This window comes from Rhinichthys klamathensis, unplaced genomic scaffold, assembly GCF_029890125.1.
Source record: "Rhinichthys klamathensis goyatoka isolate OS25496 unplaced genomic scaffold, OSU_Roscu_1.1 h1tg000597l_1, whole genome shotgun sequence".
NCBI classification, from domain to species: Eukaryota; Metazoa; Chordata; class Actinopteri; order Cypriniformes; family Leuciscidae; genus Rhinichthys; species Rhinichthys klamathensis.
The window spans coordinates 375,944-399,752 of record NW_026607053.1 but is presented as its reverse complement, the minus strand read 5'-3'; the positions used below and the strand labels follow the sequence as shown (position 1 = coordinate 399,752).

The 23,809-nt window shown below is 37.3% G+C and overlaps 1 protein-coding gene across 1 annotated transcript in view; it reads left to right on the top strand.

Annotated features, from left to right (window-relative positions):
* The window catches only part of prdm5 (PR domain containing 5), a 108,881-nt gene that overhangs the window by 7,907 nt on the left and 77,165 nt on the right, over nucleotides 1-23,809 (top strand). The window contains exon 3 of the mRNA XM_056240429.1: nucleotides 12,136-12,258. Within this exon, the coding sequence (XP_056096404.1) occupies nucleotides 12,136-12,258 (123 nt within the window). The remainder of the gene's footprint in view (nucleotides 1-12,135; nucleotides 12,259-23,809) is intronic.

Here is a 23,809-nt window from a genome sequence, read left to right as displayed (position 1 = left end):
ATTATAATTATGTCATCATTTTTTATCGCAATAATCGGCACAATATGTTACAGGTACACTTTTATTTATTAAAAGAACCATAACATAATGTTTATTTGTGTATATTACTATTTTCTTAATAACAGTTTAGACATTTAAATAAATGACAGAATGCAAGCTATGTTTTGTGGGTATAAATATTTAATTGGTTGTCAAGCCTTGACTAAAGAACAGTATAATAACATTATGGAATCACAAATCTTAATGTAATCAAACCCCTTAATTCATATAATAATCTTTTATTTTAAAGAAATACCATTTTTAAGTGTGTTTTGTGACAACGTTATTTTTTATTAAGCAATAGGGCATAATATGCTTTTTTTTATTTCAAGCATGTCATTTGTGTACTAATGCATTATGATTTATGGCATAATTTAATCTTAATACAGAACATCATACAATACAATACCATTTAATGTAATAAAATTAGTGAACCAAAACTTGTATAAAAATGTAATTAAATTTCACAATACATAATGAATTCAACTGAATTATGAGATGTAATATATTACATTTTTATTAACACAAAACTACAAGCAAAATGCACATCGTTTTAGGACATTAATAGAGCTTTTAAAAATACACAACAATACAAAGCAGCTTTAAACAGAAATACTTTTGTATGTCTTTACTTTCCTAAATACTTTTGTGATAGTTCTCTGGCTATACATTGTGAAGATTTAAAAACAATTAATGTCGAGTTAGCTGTGTTTAAATATTTAATGAACTGTAAGGTTAAAGTTTGAGAACTAATGAGACACATATAGATGCAGTGTCTTTTGCTGTATGTGTTTGGGAGACTTTTGACTGTATGGATCTGATTAGTAATTAGATAAGTGAACCCCTCTGGGTGCCTGTCAGAGCACAGTTTGATATAAGGATGAGGAGACAGTTGAGCAGTTTCGATGATGTATTGATAAAAGGACAATCCACAGTGGTACAGGTATTTCACAGGTAGGTATCAATTACAGGCATTAGAGGCATTCATCTGGAAACAAGAAAAAACCATAAAGGATAGTGAATAACAAGAATAGCTGGGCATATATACAATAATATACATCCATTGGTACATAAAGGCAGCCAAAACATACTAAATCCTAATCAGTAACATTTCTCAGTGGAATATACCATCCAATAAAGGAAAATAAGGAATCACATTGTACATTATAGACCATAAGCAATCATCGAACATAATAAACATCACTCTATATATGGATAGCACAGTATATCAGATTGCAATCGCTCGTTTGGTATAAACAGCTCAAAACATCAAATCCACATCCCAAAAGAATCGTCAAAAAACCCAAATAGTGATATACATCTCAATAAAGAAGAAATAATCACAAATGGAACTACGTTATTAAACTAAACTAACAGAAACAATAGCTGAGGGCATGTCTGGACATGCCTGCATGACGCAATTATAAATAACTAAATACCAGTCCCTATAAACACAAACATAAGGCAAACATGCTTACTTGTAGGTCAATGACTAACACCTCAGGGTAACTTCCGCAGCAAATATCACAGATAACAAACAATAAGGCCCTGTCCCAAATGGCACACTCCGGACTTGTGGACTTCCTCAGAGTCCACACTTCGGTGACGTCATGTAGTGCAGACCTATAGGGCCCTTAGCGCGAGTCTGCGAGGGCGCATTGATTGGTATTTTTGGGACAGACTCGATCGTCACGCCGGAAACAGGAACACTTTTTGTGTTTACATATGACTCAGTAAAGCCCTGACATTCTGTTCTATTTATTTAATGAATCATAATGCGATCGTATTATTCAGCTCGCTATTATTAGCCTATGTTTGAGACATCAACCACTGGTCAATGATCATAATGTTTGTATAAACTTGTCATAAAAACCGTAATCATAATTACACTTAAATATTTTCTTCTCAGCCATGTTAATAATTGTCCATGAGCAAAATCTCCTCCCATCCGTTGTCTGATTGGCCTTTCGCAAGGATTCCTGGGTAGTTAAAGTGCGTGGAGCCTGCATCTATGCGGGCTTCGCGGAAGACCGGTTCAAGGGTACAAAGGGGGCGCTGCTGAGCACACTTCAGAGCGTTAAAATGCTAAATGGGACGGCCTACGGACTCGTAGACTCGGCGAGCACGCGCAATTTAAGTCCACGAGACCGAAAGTCCGCATGAAGTGCACCATTTGGGACAGGGCCTAAATGTCCTTTCAGCAATCGTCGCACCATAGCAGTTCAGCAGACAACAGCAGTTTCACTCACGAGCGCGCGCTGTCCGAAAACGATGCACTATGTCAGAATAAAAGTCCTCTCTTAAAGGAGCCTTTACAACCGTATGAAAAGTCAAATCTTTAGTTTGAAGTAAATTCATGTTGTATATGCAGTCAATTCTTTGTGGAACCATCCTAAGGCCTAGATGATGCAGTCAGTCAATTTCCCCTTTAGATGGTGGGGTCGTGACCTGGTAGGCGAGGAGGTGTCATGGACTGGCTTGAGGGAACTCTGCAAAAAACCACGTTAAAAACTGGTGTCAATGTTTTTACTTGGATCTGCAAGCCCAAAGGTGCAACGCAGCAGAACGTAGTTGGCTCGTTGAACCTGGGGTGTCATGGATGGACAGGCTTGAGGGAACAGCATATGCTGCCATTGATGATGCGTGATATCTTCTCAGATGCCACAGATCGTCTCCCTGTATCACCTCGTTTTTCATAGAGGTCCATTTGTCCCTCACCTCCATTTCTGCCATCTAATGCAATAAACACAGTTGTTAAAGTAATGTAGATAAAAATAAAATAAATAAATAAAAGCATTTGTTTAACTTACTGTACAAACCAAAACCCCACAGTTGTTAGAGTCAGCCAGCCTCCACTGTTCTGGGTACTCAACAGTCCATTTTCCCAAGTATTTCGGAAGGCATTGCTTTTGTACAAAAGAAAAAAGAAATTAATAAATGTACATTAGTAAAAAAAGATAACAATTTTGACATTTACAAAGCACATAATACCATAGTATAGCCAGGTCCATCGCAGAAATTGACTTGTAGTTGCCAGTGGGGTTGTAAACGCGAATACGATTCAGCAAACCATCCAAGACCTTTACAACATAAACAGAAACCGCTGTAACCAGAGTAACAACTGTTGAGCAAAAATGTAATTGTTTTTTTTATCCATACATACCCACAAAATGAAGTGGTTTCCCTTTTCGGGGCTCTGTCCACCAACAATTCTTGGAATAAGGACTGTGTCAATCTCACCAAGGTCCTTTAAAATATTTTTAAGTAAATAAGTAAGTAAATGTGTCCCCTGCCCCTGAAATGTATTTGATAGATTTTCATTTACCTTCAGACAAGAAATGTGACTGTCATCCACATGTTTCTTGATAGTGAAGGATCGCCACCAGAGAACGAACGTGTGCACCTGTAAAGCAGTTCCACCATGTGCTTTACAGAGCTGTGCAATCCTTGTGTCAAGAATCTAAAAGAAATAGTAGATATCAATAAAAATTTTGTTGAATAATATAAGAAGTACAAATAGAAGGTTTGAATCCACGGTTTCGAGAATATCCAAGAAACTTTATTTTTCGACCCAAAAAAACTATAAGGTGTACGTACGTTATAGATATTTTGGGTCTAAAAAAAAAGTTTCTTGGATATTCTCGAAATCTTGTATTCTGTTAGAAGGTGCCGAGACATGAATGCATGTCTATGCCTTCCAGAGCTGAGATATGGAGATCCCACAAAGCATTTATTCCATTGGGGCAAATAGAGACTCGCATACTCGTGAAATTTTGGGATGAAATTTGGCCCTTTTGCAGCTTTTTGTTTGAACAAAGACATCTCACACAATGTCATATTTGCATTAAAAATGTCATAATTGAGCGAATGACACTTAATGACAGTTGTCATAAACATGCATAAAACTCCTGCATATTCATGACATGTGTCATGCCATGATTATGACGGTGTCACGTTAGTCTTATGCACACCCTTTCAAGTAACGTGTTACCAATGAGGAACTAATCTTTTATAAAATATGAATATGCGTTTCATACAGGGTTAATAAATAAAATAAAAATGTGTGTAGCAATTAGAGGGTGCAGAAAGCGTTGTAAATGCCTTGAATGCACATACAGATAATTTTTAACAGGTAAGTATCATTTGTAAAAGGTAAATGTAACACATTAACAAGTAATTAATAGTTTACACTTTAGATTGGGGGATGCAAAAAGTGTTGTAAAATATTTATTCATCCGTTTACACATCTATAACAGGTGTTGAACACTGTAGTGTGTAGTGTTGTGTGTAGTGTGCACTGCAATGTAAGTGCTGACTGGTGAGGGTATAGACAGCTGTCTTCTCTGAAACACAAGAATCTTTAACCACTGTGCACCTAATGTGAGCAAAACATACCAAAAATTTAACATAATGAACATTTATGAGACGCATAGTGATATTTTGTAAATTATTAGTTAATCATTAACTAATCAATTGTAAATGACTTGTAACGAAATGTACAAAACATACATAAAATGTTAGTATATCACTTATTAATCATTTATGAACGCATAATCATGTTTCATAAATAATTAGGTAATCATTTACTAATCACGTGTAATGGAAATTGCAAAAAACATACATAAAATGTTAGTATATCACTTGTTAATCATTTATGCATGTTTTGTAAATGATTAGTTCATCATTAACTAACCACTTATTAATGGCCTACAACTGAACATTATTATTAAGTGTTACCCAAGTCTCTATACATTTTTACTATATTTTATCATTTAATCACTTCACATTTAATCTCCAGATTAATGTAGAAAAACATAAAATAACTAAATATATTTATTTTATATAGAGACAATATATTTTAACTACTTGTTTAATGACATATTTTTTGAAGGCCAGTATCACTGATACTAATAAGGCTACTGATGTCTTGATAAATATGGGAAATAAAAAGAAATTGAATAAAGCGTACAACACTCTGCACTGCATAATGTATAAATTAGATATAAATGAATCCTTTTTAAAGCTACAAAAGTTCTTTAGTTAGGAGCAGTGAGTAATGTTCTCTGTTCCAACGTTACATTCTAATAATACAAATACATTTATTTACATAATATAATACTTACATAAATGTCACTGCAGATTAAGTATTTTCAAAAACAATATTCACAGTATAAGTATGAACTGTAGCTGAAATATAGCCATTGATTGATGCATGAGGTCCACTACAGTGGACAGATGATTAATCAGATTTTTCTCCCAATCTAAAATCAAAACTTGGAAAATTTAACTGTGATATGATTAATTAGATATTGCTTGATGCTGCAATATGTTTTTATCTTAAAGAGTCTCCTAGGAAAGAAGGAATGGTTGGACTAGCCGAGGTGGGCTGGTCCAGGCGGGGTACTTCAGCGCTGATCCCTTAGATCTCACATCTCCGAAAACGTCAGATCATAATTTTAAATAGGCGCTATCTGTATAAACAAACAACATATTTGAGATTGAAAACAACTTCATTGTCGACTGAAAAACTCTTAAAACTACATTTCATACACAATAACAGTAGTATTTTTAAATTTCGCGGTCTTTCTCCTCTGCTATTGACGCAACTTGAGATTTTAAATATTAGATATAGAATATACACAATTTACATATACAATATGCAATTTAATTTAATCTTACCTTGCATATAGCAACGGGAGTTAGCATTATACATAAAGCTACCACATAATAACACTAAAACAGCTCACGTTAGCTACAAGTTATCGCGAGAACAGATTCAGATCAGGCATACTACTGGCATACTAATGGGGTCCTACGCCCGGACTATTCACACCGAGTAACCGGATTATTCACCACACCGGCTACTCACCCGTAGACTTGTTCCGCGGTTACATCTATCAAATGGCTTAATGACATCGCAAATATGTTGCGCTGGTTAAACAACGGATATTCAATGAATAAAAAATAGACAAAAATGTTAGATAGTGACGATTTAGGAAGAGATCCAGTCAGAACTGATGTCCTGCGTTTGTGGTATGCGCACATTTGTACTGTAACGTGCTGATCTACCCAGCGTGTGCCACGAGTTGGCATGCACTGCATGTCTCATAAAACGTTAAACAATGTAAACGTCTGGGAGAATGAGTAGAGCGCACATCTGAATAAGAGTGACGACGCAAAAAAAAAGCTCTATTCGGTGCGGTTTTCTGTGCGCACACACACGACCGAAGCGTCCAGCCATAGACACAATACAGCACGCGAGGACTGAATTGAGCTCTCTTTCGTGTCTGAATGGGCAAAAAAACCCACACAACATTATGTCTAAATGTCCGTTTTGGAGAGTATTAACTTAAACTATGTCGGTTATGTCTTAAACAGTTGTGAGTGTATCGGATGTGCATCAGTGGATCAGCATGTCATTGGACATGATCCGATGTCTTAAAGTGACAGTGGGCAATAAACCTAATGCGGTCTGTGTCCTTAAAGCTCCAGTCCGTAACTTTTTTAAGTTAAAAATAATCCAAAATAATTATATTAAAAAAAACTTATTCTGCCAGTGGTCAAAACTATCTGCTTGCCATAGCTAGATTCAAAACGGTTAGCTTGTAATAATGATTTTAATTCCAGTGGTACTGGTGGGTTTCCGCGGGAAATTCGAGCATGTCTTTGCGTCATTACGTCACACCCGTACACATAAAGGAGGAGTTTCGGCTAGCCGGCTATACTGCGCGTGACGAGATGTTTAGATGTATAGGCTTTTCTCGCAGCACTTTACATGATTAAACTTATGGCATCCAGAAAGATCCAAACAACAATCATCAGTGTCAACTGGAGATTCAGCAGTTATAAAACCCAAAAGACTTCGTACTTCGGATTTAAGGTGGCTAGAGAAAGAGAAACAAAACCGTCTCATGCGAACACAAGGATTTAAACATCGGCGGGGCTTTTGAAAAGTGCGTGAACTCCGTGTTTTGAAGGGGTTCAAAACGGAAGAAGAGACGGCTTTTTTCTGCTGAACAAGTAAGACATTTCAATAGTTCAATCGTGTAACAGTACGTTTTCTTAATTCACACAGTTATGGAGTTTCCTTTGTTGTGCCTTTCTCGTTTTGCTATTATGGAGAATATGAATTCTGAACTACACAGGTAACCATAAAACACATTAAATTTAACATTAGTCACGCTATGCTGACGTGATGTTGTTAACATGAATTTGAGAACAAAGTAGGCTATAATTTGCACGGTTGCTGTAAATCGCGTTGATTAAATCTAACGAAGCTTATCATGTCGAATGCTTTTTCCCCCTTAGTTGGTCAGAACAAAAATGGATGTTACTGACTTGTTCAGAAGACATTTTCTTATGAAAATTATTATGTTGGTCAAACTTTCAAAAAGTGAATCTGTGATTCTGTATGCCAGTATCCACACAGCGCGGTACTCGCCTCAAAGCACTGTGTTCATCCGCGCTGTTTCATGCCGATTTACAACCCACGTAAAGATGATAATTCCGCGAATCACTGCAGTTATAGATTTCGAACAGACAGATGGCAACAAAGAGGAAAAGCTACGGACTGGAGCTTTAATATTGATCAAGCAACAAAAGAAAAAGAGAAAAGCATTCACTGCTCGTTAATAGCTTTAATAAGGATTCATAATATTGAATTCATACAAATAAATATGTCTGCTGCTTGAAAAAATAAAGAATGATGTATGCAAGTTAAAAAGAATGCATATATCATTAATTGGAAAGAAGACTGTGTTCTACTCTAGGAAAAGTGGTTTTATTTTATTTTAAGATATTTTTTAAGTCACAGTAGTTAAATCTGTATCTGTATTGCATTTTCAAACTTTAAAATCATTCATATTAACAGGTTAATGTTTTCTCCGGCACAAAGACCTCAGTCAGTACAAAGACTGAGACGGAGACACAGATTTCCCCCCAAATTCTGTGTTCTATAAGTCATATTACACTTTTTAAAGCCCTTTCTCTTAATAACACATTTCCAGATGATCAGCTATGACACATTACCACGTTGAGATGTAGTCACCAGTATTTATTTGTTATTGTTTAATCCAACCATGTAAAAAAAAAAAAAAAAAAAATTGTTCTGCATGAATACAAAAAAGCATTTAACTCCTTTTATTTTTTATTTAATCTGTTTTTTTTACCTATTTACAGATAACTACTTTGAATGGAGCTAACTAAATATAATATATATCTATATACTATAGATGATAATAAAGTACAGAAACAATATTTTCATTTTGGGACGGTTGACATTCACTTTAGGACGGTTCAAATTGTTTATCAGGACGGTTTCAGGACGGAGGTGAAAAAAGTTAGTCTGGAGCCCTGATATATTCGAATTTAGAATATTCGTTGACAGCCCTATCGTGTACACATAAATCTCGGACCCATCGTCTTCTTCCTCGTCTAATTTCTGTCGCTCTACATACGTCATCTGGTTTAATTGAAACGATTGGCTATGAGCTACGTACAGGCGCATTTGATAGACATTCTTAGCACCCAATAAATGGCTCTGGGCGTTCGTAAACCACGCCTCAAAAACGACTTGAACCGACTTGAACCACGCCTCAATGAGACTTGGGTCTGACGTTAGCCAGGCTAGTGCTTAATTGTATTGAGTAGAAGAATTTTGATGTGTTAACTAACATACTGAAGCACATGTAAACTACTCGATTATAACTGTAGTGTGTTTTCAATATTACATTTAAAGAGAATATATTTTAAATGTACTGAATTGCAACTTCATCATTATAAATGTGTAATTACAAATACATTTTAAAACATGACGTGCATGTTTTTAATATAAATTACATTTATATTTACAAGTATATTTTAGTTTACCATAAATGCTTGACAGTGCATTCAACAGTACACTTTAACCATATTTAAAAGACAAAAGAAGAAATTAATGTTGTTTATATGCCTATGTGGTGTTTTTAATATGATTTAAGACAAACCATGTGTAAATTCATAAGTCGACAGCATTGCTGAGTATTTTCTGCTTAAAACTGCAGTGAACCAAAGACAGTCTCAAAAACACGGTTTGAAATCGCTGGTGTTTCTGACGTCACAAACCTTGTAACCAATCAGATCAACGTGTGATCGTCAACCAGTGGATCTCTGAGCTGAGTGAGTGAGTGGAGGCGGGCTCATTTGCATATTCATAGAACCGCGCATACTAAATGAGGCAAGGGTGTCGAGTTACACACTGTAAACCCTAACGCTCAAAATACTTAATTGGTTTGAGTAGGAAAAACTTAAATTAAACTAATTAGTTCAGTCAAATTAACTTTTATGAGTATTTAGCACTTTCTTTTTCTTTCAAGTTCACAGAATGGATATATTTTAAGTAAACTGAACTGTTTCATTGTTTTGAGTTTTATTAAATTATTTCTTTTAATTTAGACGAACTTAAGTTTAACTGAAATGGCTGGGATGTATATTTCCCAGCATGCTTTGCCGATGGCACTCGGAAGGGAGAGTAAATGCTAAAATTAAGTGTAATACAATGTTTTTTTGTGCAAGATTAATGTTAAGCGGGTGATTTAGTAATGATTAATGTTTCGTTATGCTAATTTAGAAGAATTTCTGTTAATGTTGGTTTTAGGATAGTTACCATCATGGTGACAAGTGGTGCATGAGCTTGATTTGAGAGCAAATAAAACCTTTATATTGCTGCAAGTGTTACTGTATAGCATACTATTGTTAAGATGTTAACAAAATAGTATGTTAGCAAACTAGCTTGTTAAAGCTAGCTAAGTTTATACTAATAAAAGTGTTCACATTGAGATTACATGAAATTTTAAGTTAAATGTATGAATTAGTGTACTCAAACATTTCAAGTTAAGAACAATTCAAATGTACAAATACAAAATAAAAATATGTCAGTTCTGCTTACTTAAACTTTGAATTTCTTAACTTAAAAAATTTGAGGCAACTGATTGCCTTAAATCTTTTGAGTTGTGCCAACTTATTCGGGTTTACAGTGCATTCAAGCTATTTTAAGGCATGAAGACTTTTTTTTCAAGGAAAAAAACGCTTAAATATGTCATTTTGGTGATCGGAGATGAGTTTTAAGGGATACAATTATTGACCACAGGGGGACTTTAAGTCCTACTTAAGTAGGTCAAAAAACACTCTAAATTCTCTCATTTGTTTTAAGTGAATGGGACTTTTTCACCCATTTTATTGTTCACCAAACAAAAACCACCTCTCATCAACGTCACATGATTTGAGATATTGACGCAAACAGTGCGAGATGTGTACACCAAAGTTTAATACTTTGGGTAGAGATTTATTCAAATCAGTGGTGTTTGTCTTTGCAAACAGATCATTGAGGCCTGACTGAATTTGAACCATCTTGGAGAAGTTGTTGCCCCTGTTGTTCAGACAGACGCATCATTGCTCGTCTCCAGGCAACGATTAATTGGACGAGACATGCCAGCATGAACTCGACTCACACGGACTCTCCCAGGCCAGACAGAGCTACGGGAGCGAGACGCGTCTCCCAGTGCACGCCGTATCTAATATCCCATCAAATATCTGCTCTTGAAAGATTTGAGTTTATTTTCAGCTGCATTAAAGTTTTAATTATAGTGCAGATCAGGTCGTGTTCAGCCACATTAGAGCTGTGATTTACTGATCCGCCTGCCCTGATGACACTTTTCTGCCTAAAGTATAGTGAGCCTAACTCTTAAATTACACACTTGTGCATATAATTATTATGATATATCATGTTAGTGTGCAGTCTTTCACTGTGCCGCTCTTTCATGCGGCTCGTGTGTTATGATGCAGGCAATTTCAGGGAATTTACCTTTCAAGATTAGTCAGAATTAGCCGGCGTTTAACTAAGTTAAGACCGAGAAATGGCTCAAAATAATCATTTGTATCCATAAACAGTGAAATATAGGTATTTTTGGGCAAAGAGCATGCCTGTGGGAAGTGAGCAAGACCCCATTGGAAGTTTAGACAACAGTCGCTATACGGCCGGTGTACTTGCAATGATGAAAATATGTTTTGTTTGAGGATATGATCACACTGGGCACATGACAGCTGGGTTGTTCCTACAGATGTTGAAAGTACTTGTGTGCACAGCAGCAACAGATACTCTAAATCTAAATTGTTTTAGTAAAAAAAAGTGCTTTATAACTGCTGTGTAAGGTACGTTGAAATACATTGTCACTAGATAGACTTGCCTGCCTGGTTGTATCAACAAAGAATGCGATTATATTTGCCAAATGAGTAGGGATTTAGGCTAATATAAAAATTCTGTCCGATATTGCTATTTTTCATGTTATGGTTGATGTGTGAAAAATGGCAGATTAAAATGTATACTAGTCTAAATAAATAATAAATAAAAACGCTAAACAATAAAATCAAAGTATCATCATGACATTATAATGCCAGAAAAGCACAGTCTGCATCTGATTGGTCAGCTGGCCCAGTTTGTTGTGATTGGTCTACCGCTTATGTGTGTCGGAAATGTTTCTCTATCGGATAGGTGTAGAAGTCAGGCCACTCAACCGGAGGTAGCGCTAACGTTAATCCTGTCAGATCGTCCATCCATTGAATGAGTGTGTACGGGTCAGCCAATCTGGTTCCGTCCGTTAAAATTAACTTTTGCAAATAACAATCGCGGTCCTGGGCACTGAGTGACCTTGCACATTAAGATAAAATCGGATTTTCTCCAGTCATTGTTAAGAAACAAGCTAATAAAACTTACAAACTAACGTTAGGGAAGCGGCCAGAGGGATCGATCTGCCTCCACCTAAGCTCCGCCCACAAAAAACGTCACCATGTTTACCAACTGAAAATTGGTCTATTGGAAGCCTTTGCAGTGTCTGATCAAAATCACTTACCCAAAAGTTTTTTTTGTGGGCGGAGCATTATGAAAATGTATCACATGGTGAAGTAGCTACGTCACAGAAATAATGGAAGAACTACAAACAGGGCGTTTCAGGCATTTTCTTTCTGTTGTAGAGATTGAAATCTCTTTAGGCGTGGCCTAAAAAAGGATCTAATATTGTGAGTTAACCTGTGTGTAACCTTTGAATCTGTGTGCTTCTGCAGGTTCGAGGGAATAAAGGTGACGTGCTGTATATCCTGGACGCCAGTAGCCCTCGTCACGCTAACTGGCTTCGCTTCGTTCACCAAGCCCCTTCACAGGAGCAGAAGAACCTGGCCGCCATTCAGGTATGACAAAATGCCACAGGCTGATTACCACAGACTCTCTCTCAAATACACACTGTTGCTGTGTACTTTATTTGCGTTTGGAAAACTCTACATAGACAAACTGTTTTGTGCATCAAAGTAGGGCTGCAACAACTAATCGATAAAATCGATAATAATCGATTATGAAAATCGTTGTCAACGAATGTCATTATCGATTAGTTGGTCTGCTTACGTCACGGGGAGCGTTTACTGGTGATTGGTTGAAACGGGCCAATCAGGATGTTCTCTGTCTTACACGCGCTTCATGAGGCACACACGCACACACACGCAAGGTCTCTCTCCCTCCGTTGCTCTGCCCCGCGCTCGCGCTACACGGTTTGGAGCACAGTCTCTTCTGTCTCGCATGCGCGCTCTTGCTTGCGCGCTCAAATCCCGGGAGTTTGAACTAATTTGCGAGCATCAGGGAGCATATCAATATGCGGGTGACTCCCAGAACTTCCGGGAGACTTGGGATGTCTGTATTTTGCGTCTCGAGCATCAGGTTGCGCAATCAGTTTGCTCGCAACATAAGTGATGGATTAAAATAGTGCTACCGCAGAAATATTAAATTAAAACGGTCTTTACAAAGCGAAGCACTAAATATAAAGGCAGTTAATAACAGCAACAGTAAAATATTGTTTTTTAGTCACTGTACTCAGTGGTTTTCAGCGAATGTTTGTGCACTAATGCATCATTTTTCCTGTCTTTTTAATCAAGCCTGTTAGCTTGCTGCGTACCTCCACTCCGCTCTCTTTATATAGCATTTGTCTACTATTAAGTTTTAATTGTTTTTCAAACGCGATCTACTGCGGCTCTATGTTCACACGCTTGTTTTCAGTCTTTCTATATTTATTTTTTACAAATTATCCTTATAATTCAATTAATTTTAAATAAAAATTAAATTAATTATATATTTTAGATGTTTTTAGTTTATATCTTCACATCTGAACAACATGTCTGTAAATTTGTTTTAACAAAAATTGTGTTAAAACAATATGTTGGATATAAATGTTTTTTTTTACATTAATCATGGTTGTCAACTTGCCATCAGCAATTATCATTAAAAACAATGCAAATATTGATATTTGTAAAACTCAATGTGTGGCTTTTGCACTTTTTAAAGTACACTTTTACACATAAATATCCTAATTTAGGGTTTTAGGTAACACTTTATTTTACGGTGTCCTTGTTACATTTGTTACATGTACTTACTGTAGTAATAACAGTAAATTCTGCATAATTACATGCAACTAACCCTCAACCTAATCCTACCCTATTCCTATAGTAAGTACATGTAGTTACTTAATATTACTCTGTACTTAAATATATAATTACACTGTAACAAGGACACCTTAAAATAAAGTGTAACCGGGTTTTATTTAGTCATAATAAACAAAAAAATCGAATTGAAATTTTATCCGATTAATCGAAAAATAATCGTCCGATTAATCGATTATCAAAATAATCGTTAGTTGCAGCCCTACATCAAAGTATGCCAGTGTAACTAAGGCTTGACTCATAAATCATTTTAATATAGCTGGACTCCACCTCTAAAGGTGCAGTCACATATACCATTGTTCGGCGAATTTTGTGAGGAAAATGTAATCACTTCAATAGGAATCCACTCTGGGTATTTCGTTTGAGTGAAGAATTTGTGATCATGATTTTCACGTGAGGACGAAAGATTTCCCCTTGCTTTGTGAATTTTGCGTGAGGAAAGTTCCCTTTCTAGGGAACTCCACGTTGCATCCAATGACGACGCTATGGCATACCGTGGAAGCTATAAGCAACGTTAGCTTCTGTGTCTTTTGCAAGCGCTCTTGTATACTGTCTGTCTTATTTGCTGTTCGTTTGTCCTGTAAGGCTATTTTGATCTATAATAATAATAATAATAATTAATAATTCATTACATTTTATATAGCGCTTTTCTAGGCACTCAAATCGCTTCACATGGAAGGGGGAATTCTCTCAACCACCACCAATGTGCACACTCAAAAAAATGATATGTTGGCTTTACTTAACTTTTTTATGTAAACAGGATCCACCGGTTCCACATAACTATGTTTCGTTAAACAAACATAATATGTTCATGTAACTTCAACATCATGGAATTTGGTCATTTTAAGCGACCCAATTAAACTCTGAGCTAATGAGTTAATTAAGTGAATAACTGAGTGATGATTGAGCATTATTGAAGACACCTGATGTTAACAAGCAGAATCTCTGAAGGAGAAAACCGGAATGTTTAAGTCACCATTATGGAGATAAGTGTGTGTTTTAGTTGGGCTCTTGACCATTAACTTATTAACTTTAGATTTTGTTTGGTTGCTGTACATGAGTTATAACAGCCGGATGAACAATGAACTAAGGAGATCTGATGGTGTTGGCTGTGATCTAACGTAATCATTATTTCACAATCATTTGACCTCAATCACTGAACTTATATTGAACCCAATTTCTGAGTTAAGTTTACCTTACTGTCATTGTAGAGCATACTATTTTTAGCCTTTTCAATGAAATTCAAATGATCAAATCAAGAAATAAAAAATAAACTTTTTAAAAAATATCCTGAATTGGCACACACAGACATCAAGATTCAGCATATGAATCTCAGCAATGGTGACAAACCGATCATAAGCTCATTATTTATTCATGCAGCAATGCATGATGGGAGCCATGAATGAGTTTTGATTGGTGGCACCCAGAATGCACTGCAACATGCTTTATAATTGTCACCATTGTTGAGATTCACAGGCTGATTCTTGATGTCTGTGTGTGCCTTCTCAAAATGTTTTTTTTTAGGAAGTTTCTTTTTTATTTATTGATTTGATCATTTAAATTTCATTGAAAAGTCTAAAAATAGTATGCTCTACAATGATAGTGCTACTATTATTCGTAAGGTAAACTTAACTCAGAAATTGGGTTTAATATAAGTTCAGTGACTCAGGTCAAATGATTGTGAAATAATGATTATGTTAAAACACAACCAACACCATCAGATCTCCTCAGTTCATTGTTCATCCGGCTGTTATAACTCATGTACAGCAACCAAACAAAATCTTAAGTTAATAAGTTAATGGTCAAGAGCCCAACTAAAACAAACACTTATCTCCATAATGGTGACTTAAACATTCCGGTTTTCTCCTTCAGAGATTCTGCTTGTTAACATCAGGTGTCTTCAATAATGCTCAATCATCACTCAATTATTCACTTAATTAACTCATTAGCTCAGAGTTTAATTGGGTCGCTTAAAATGACCAAATTCCATGATGTTGAAGTTACGTGAACATATTATGTTTGTTTAACGAAACATAGTTATGTGGAACCTGTTTACAGAAAAAAGTTAAGTAAAGCCAACATATCATTTTTTTGAGTGCAGCATCCACTTGGATGATGTGACGGCAGCCATAGTGCGCCAGAACGCCCACCACACACCAGCTTACTGGTGGAGAGGAGATAGAGTGATGAAGCCAATCAGTGTATATATATATATGTATAGGGATAATTAGGAGGGCATGATGGACAGGCCACTGGGCAAATTTGGCCATCCTGGGATTTTTAATGACCACAGAGAGTCAGGACCTAACGTCTCATCTGAAGGACGGTCCTCTTTGACAGTATAGTGTCCCCATCACTCTACTGGGGCGTTAGGACCCACACAGACCACAGGGTGAGCGCCCCTTGCTGGCCTCACTAACACCTCTTCCAGCAGCAACCTGGTTTCCCCAGGAGTCTCCCATCCAGGTACTGACCAGGCTCAGCCCTGCTTAGCTTCAGTGGGCAACCAGTCTTGGGCTACAGGGTGATATGGCTGCTGGCTATATTAGTTTTATAAAAAGGTAAATAAGCAATTCAGATCTCTGTGTGAGTTGCCTGGGAGCAGAGCAAGCACTGTCGTCTCTCGAGGGGGCGTTGACTGTGCTCACTGTGATCGGCTTCCGCTCTTTGATGAGAGCGGTCAGGCTCACGCATCATGGGGGTCGCAGATGGAGCTTGCAAAGAAGCTTGAACAGGATGGGTCCGTCCCTTTCTCAGCTCTCACCTGCGGGCTCCAGTGCTTTCACTCGGGATCCGGAAGCCTGTGGCTTCTTCTGAGTGAAGGCGCTATGTTGGCTTTGGATATTGTCAGCATCAAGGCAGAGGATTTCCAGGATTTGAGGAGCCGGTGGAGATAGTGACATGTGCCATGGCCAAATTGAAAATCGATGGGCTGGCCGAGAAGCAGGAAGGGCGCCGTAGGAGCAAATAAGACTCCTGCCTCCTGCCTAGTAAAGCACAACCTCCGTGTCTGGACCTGACACTGAGGTGTGGAGGTCCTGGAATAAACCATTCTCGGCTCATATCTCCAGCCCCACAATTTTGAACTATTCTTCGGTCGTGGGGATGAGGGAGCACGGGGATGGGACGATGCCCAGGGTTGAAGAGACGCTGGCTAGCTATCTCTCCCCTGTAGCTGCATTGACCCTCTTGGCCCCGACCTTGCTGACCAAAACTTGAAGAACAACGTTATCTTTGGTGGGCAAAGCTTAAATGGCAGTGGGTCATGAGTTCTTCAGGCGCACCGGGCTGACCTGCTGAGGGACCTCAATGAAGGTGAGGGGGTTGGGCCAGTTAAAGAACTGCGTCGGGCCACCAAGGAGTCGGTTGAACCTCCCGATATCATTCCCGTTGGACGCCCCGCTGTCTCCTCCTGAGTTTTCGGGTATCCTTTATAGCTCCGGTGATTTAGCACCAATCAGATTTGGAATAGTTGCACATGTGCTTCAGGCGCGGTCATGGTGACCTGTTACCCATATCGTCGTCATTGGACACAGCGTCTCGTTCCCTTCTCAGGGAACCATGGTTACAGTCATAACCTGAGACGATTACCCCATGCAGATTTCAAGATTATGAATTTTCTTTTGCAAGGATAAAAGATTCCCGCAGATTTTGCAACGAGTTCAAGATTGTCACATGATTTTGCCGCATTGATTAAAAAACAAATTAGATTGAATAATTTTTTTTCTATATTTTTGTTATTGATTTGTCATTTCTCTCACTTCTGACATTTTAGAGGGATTTTTTACCACTATGATTGCCTTTTCAGTGAAGAACACATGCGATGCAGCCTTAAAACTGTATAACTTAACACAACTGCTTGCCTTTTGCAACAGCCTTCGCATAAGGAGCGCACCTATGATTCCTTAAAATGCTGTCTACGTAGGGCACTCGTTAGGTTTTGGACCAGAGCCACAGAGTGTGACAGGAGCTTTGCATAAGGCTTTGAAACAGATGCAGACAGCGAAGGCAATGAGATGCAGTGAGTTGTTTGTTATGTCTAGTGGTGGTGATGTGCGTTCACTGTGCCAGAGATCTGAAAACACCAAAGAGTGCGGAGATAAGAGAAGTGCAATGAGCCTTAGATGAATAACACACACACACACACACGCGCGCAAAGACATGTGGGCGTACGCATGTAGGCATAAACATTTGAGGTGACATGAGTTGGATACGGCAGTTGAGTATCTATCAATAGTGCGGTGACCTGGCAATCTCCCGTGACCTAATCACTGTCTGTGTTAATGCGCCTTTAGCACGTCATAAATCAGTTGCAATTATGGGAATAATGCTGTGATGGCACAATGATTTCACAACTCATCTCAACACGTGAAGAATGCTTAAACGTATAGGGATCACTATAAAACTGAACGCTACATAAATAGTATGGAAATGTGCGATATGATTCTGCATGTTAGACGTGTTCCTAGGGTTGCATGAAAATGGTTACACTGATAATTACGGTTATTTTGCTCAATAATTATAATCATGAATAACAATCATGATTGCTGCCATTTTAGAAATTTCTTCATAAATGATTATGACGTCATCTGAAACGAGTTGTTTTGGCCGCTTGGAAGTTTAAAGCTGTTTTTCGACTAACAAAGGAAGTTTCGAGTCCTGAAACTTACAGGATATTTTTATAGTACAATGACTTCTTATATGTAAAAATATCAAGGAAAATATGAGTTCTCAGTTCATGACCCCTTTAAAAATCAGTTTTCTACATGTATATTATACTTACAACCACATTACAAAACAACATATGAGGAATCAGGGTTCATCACTCCACAAGCTGAGCTAAATACTAATATTTAAGGTGCACAGTGTCATACACACAAATACAAAACACCATCATGGTAACTCACTTGGCACTAACACAAGATGTAACACAATCTAAGTTATAACTAAGTTATATAAATAAATAAGTTATTTAAATGAAAAAACATTAAATGTTTAGATAATGTTAATTCTTAGAATAACAATATATGGGTTTTCCTTTCACGTTATGTAATTTTACAGTAAAACATGATTTTACAGTACAATTTACTGTAAAATCCTGTGTTTTACCATGGAATAACATAAAATATCCCATTAGATCTACAGTTTTCACTGTATATAGTAAGGGAACTTACTGTAATAACAGGTTTTTACTAACCATTAAAATTACAATATTTTTTTACAGTCACTGTCATTTGAGCAGAATATCTCAATAGAGATGGTTAAACTCCAACATCCATGTTTCATTACATTTAATTCATCTAGAGAAGCTGGAATTAACTGTGAAGTCTTACGTGTTCCTGAAATATCCTATTACATTTAGCATCTGTAACATGTTTTCAATTAAAGCTGCAGAGCGTAGTTTTTTCTCTCTGAGCAATGAACAATCTCTGTTCGAAATCTGCAATTGCAGTCATTCGCGGAATTATCAGCTTTACGTGAGTTGTGCTTCGACACCCTCGGCGTGGCACAGCGCGGATGAACACAGTGTTTTGAGGAGACTGTGCGGCTGTCAATCACCGCGCCGGTGTGGATACTGGCATTCAGAATCACAGATTGTTCTTTTTGGAAGTATGACCAACATCATAATTTTCACCGGAAAATGTCATCTGAACTAGTAAGTAACATCCACTTTTGTTCTGGACAACTAAGGGGAAAAAAGCATTGCAGTAAATCGCGCTGATTAAATCTAAAAATCGCTTATATCACGCAAAACCGTGCAAATTATACTTTGTTCTCAAATTGTTAATGTTAACAACGTCAGCATTGCGTGACTACATGTAATGCCCTTCCGATATTATCCTTGTTTTCGCATGGGCCGGTTGCAGTCTCTTTTTTTCTGTAGCCACTCCGAAGTCCGAACGAAGTCTTTTGCATTTTACAGCGGGTGAATCTGTTGTCACTGGTGATCGTCGTTTGAACCTTTCTGGATCCGCCATCAAATTGATAAGTTTAATTATATCAAGTGCTGTGAGAAAAGGCTATAAATCTCCACCTCCAGCATCCTCACACGCAATACAGTCTACTAGCCGAGACTCTTCTTTATGTGTACAGATGTGAGTGTACAGATGTGAGTGTACAGATGTGACGTAATGACTCAATACAGTCTACTAGCCGAGACTCTTCTTTGTGTACAGATGTGAGTGTACAGATGTGTGTGTACAGATGTGACGTAATGACTCAATATAGCCTACTAGCCGAGACTCTTCTTTATGTGTACAGATGTGACGTAATGACTCAATATAGTCTACTAGCCGAGACTCTTCTTTATGTGTACAGACGTGAGTGTACAGATGTGTGTGTACAGATGTGACGTAATGACTCAATATAGCCTACTAGCCGAGACTCTTCTTTATGTGTACAGACGTGAGTGTACAGATGTGTGTGTACACAGGGTTCCCGCGGATCCTTAAAAAGTCTTAAAAAGTCTTAAATTAGATTTTTAAAATTTAAGACCATAAAAAGTCTTATAAAGTCTTATTTTTACTTATGAAAGGTCTTAAATTTTAGATGACACTTTGACTTAGACATATCTGAAAGCTTTCCAAATTAAAACTATCTAATTAGCGTACGTATTTTTATTTATTTATTATTCTATCTTTGTGGATTTGCTAGTTCACGTGACATTTCGCGTCACTCGCGAATCGCGGCAGGATAACTGTCTCCTGCACGCGAGAGGAGAGGAGAAGAAAGGTCGTAAATGTCAGTTCAGTTGTAAGTTCATTCTTTATGTGCATATGGTTTGCGATGTGTATTGTCTATTATGATATTGTAATCATTGTTTTAACAATGTACGAGGCACTGCGAGCTGACATCGCATTTGTCTCGTGTTTTCACTGCGTGATGTGTGCAGTGTAACTGTTATGTCCCCAAATTAGTTTGTGTCTTATATTTATATCATATTATGTTCTTATATTAGAATATCACATCAGAAAGAGTGCCGTTTTCCCGTGCACAATTCCAAGTGTGATATGTATGTTATACAACAGTTCAATTAACAATAAGTTAACATTGAGTTACTTTTTAGACACAATATTGTCAATATTGTTTGTTTTCCCTTTATTTCGCCGACTATAATTTCACAATGAAACAGTAGCAGAGTCTCAATGCAACCGACAGCGATGATTTCTTGACTGAAATCCGCGTTTTGAACGAATCACTTGCTTCTTTCCCGAATGAAACTGCCGTTTGAACGAATCGGTTGAATGAATGACTCCCTCAACTCACTTACTCACAACAGTGATTTGCCGCTGCGGTTTCATATTTAAAGTAGCCTACCCTTTAAATAAAATGTTAAAATTAGAAATAATTTCATATTTAAATTTTGAATATTGATTTAAAAATAGGCTATATATCTCATAGCTTTATTTATGCAGTTGTAAATGGAGTGTAAATATATTAATGCCACTTCTGATGCCGCTTCTGTCACCTCTGCACTGCAAAGATGGATTTTGATTGAATGATTTAATTTGACTGGGAACAGTGGTACTGTATGATTATTATATAATTAAGTATTATTGTATAATTACTGTATAATTTAATTTGAATGATAGTATTTGACATTAAAGGTGATGCATAACTGTAAATAAGTTTAGAAAAAATGTCCATATATAGGTGAAAATGCCCCTGAAAAAATCAATTTAAGGTGGCAAATATTGCCCCTTAATTAAAATATTAATTTCTGTCACTGCTGTGAACTGACCACTGCATAGAATATGAAAAATATGAATATCTTCGTGAGTCAGCTGTCAACAACAGACCTAAACCAGCCATGGCACCAGCACAAAAACACAATCAGTAAAATATCATCTAATTATTATCAACAAAACGTTGAAAATATCAAGATATATTTGTGTCAATACTGCACAGCCCTAATGTACGGTATTAATTTTGATTTCTTAAGGTCTTAAAAAGGTCTTAAAAAGCCTTAAATTTGACTTTCAAAAGTGTGCAGGAACCCTGGTACAGATGTGACGTAATGACTCAATATAGTCTACTAGCCGAGACTCTTCTTTATGTGTACAGATGTGACGTAATGACTCAATTTAGCCTACTAGCCGAGACTCTTCTTTATGTGTACAGATGTGACGTAATGACTCAATTTAGCCTACTAGCCGAGACTCTTCTTTATGTGTACAGACGTGAGTGTACAGATGTGACGTAATGACTCAATTTAGCCTATTAGCCGAGACTCTTCTTTATGTGTACAGATGTGACGTAATGACTCAATATAGTCTACTAGCCGAGACTCTTCTTTATGTGTACAGATGTGACGTAATGACTCAATATAGTCTACTAGCCGAGACTCTTCTTTATGTGCACAGATGTGACGTAATGACTCAATATAGTCTACTATCCGAGACTCTTCTTTATGTGTACAGATGTGACGTAATGACTCAATATAGCCTACTAGCCGAGACTCTTCTTTATGTGTACAGATGTGACGTAATGACTCAATATAGTCTACTAGCCGAGACTCTTCTTTATGTGTACAGACGTGACGTAATGACTCAATATAGCCTACTAGCCGAGACTCTTCTTTATGTGTACAGATGTGACGTAATGACTCAATATAGCCTACTAGCCGAGACTCTTCTTTATGTGTACAGATGTGACGTAATGACTCAATATAGTCTACTAGCCGAGACTCTTCTTTATGTGTACAGATGTGACGTAATGACTCAATATAGCCTACTAGCCGAGACTCTTCTTTATGTGTACAGATGTGACGTAATGACTCAATATAGTCTACTAGCCGAGACTCTTCTTTATGTGTACAGACGTGACGTAATGACTCAATATAGCCTACTAGCCGAGACTCTTCTTTATGTGTACAGATGTGACGTAATGACTCAATATAGTCTACTAGCCGAGACTCTTCTTTATGTGTACAGATGTGACGTAATGACTCAATATAGTCTACTAGCCGAGACTCTTCTTTATGTGTACAGATGTGACGTAATGACTCAATATAGCCTACTAGCCGAGACTCTTCTTTATGTGTACAGATGTGACGTAATGACTCAATATAGTCTACTAGCCGAGACTCTTCTTTATGTGTACAGATGTGACGTAATGACTCAATATAGCCTACTAGCCGAGACTCTTCTTTATGTGTACAGATGTGACGTAATGACTCAATATAGCCTACTAGCCGAGACTCTTCTTTATGTGTACAGATGTGACGTAATGACTCAATATAGCCTACTAGCCGAGACTCTTCTTTATGTGTACAGATGTGACGTAATGACTCAATATAGTCTACTAGCCGAGACTCTTCTTTATGTGTACAGATGTGACGTAATGACTCAATATAGCCTACTAGCCGAGACTCTTCTTTATGTGTACAGACGTGACGTAATGACTCAATATAGTCTACTAGCCGAGACTCTTCTTTATGTGTACAGATGTGACGTAATGACTCAATATAGCCTACTAGCCGAGACTCTTCTTTATGTGTACAGATGTGACGTAATGACTCAATATAGTCTACTAGCCGAGACTCTTCTTTATGTGTACAGACGTGACGTAATGACTCAATTTAGCCTACTAGCCGAGACTCTTCTTTATGTGTACAGATGTGACGTAATGACTCAATATAGTCTACTAGCCGAGACTCTTCTTTATGTGTACAGATGTGACGTAATGACTCAATATAGTCTACTAGCCGAGACTCTTCTTTATGTGTACAGACGTGACGTAATGACTCAATTTAGCCTACTAGCCGAGACTCTTCTTTATGTGTACAGATGTGACGTAATGACTCAATATAGTCTACTAGCCGAGACTCTTCTTTATGTGTACAGATGTGACGTAATGACTCAATATAGTCTACTAGCCGAGACTCTTCTTTATGTGTACAGATGTGACGTAATGACTCAATATAGTCTACTAGCGGAGACTCTTCTTTATGTGTACAGATGTGACGTAATGACTCAATATAGTCTACTAGCCGAGACTCTTCTTTATGTGTACAGACGTGACGTAATGACTCAATATAGCCTACTAGCCGAGACTCTTCTTTATGTGTACAGATGTGACGTAATGACTCAATATAGCCTACTAGCCGAGACTCTTCTTTATGTGTACAGACGTGACGTAATGACTCAATATAGTCTACTAGCCGAGACTCTACTTTATGTGTACAGATGTGACGTAATGACTCAATATAGCCTACTAGCCGAGACTCTTCTTTATGTGTACAGATGTGACGTAA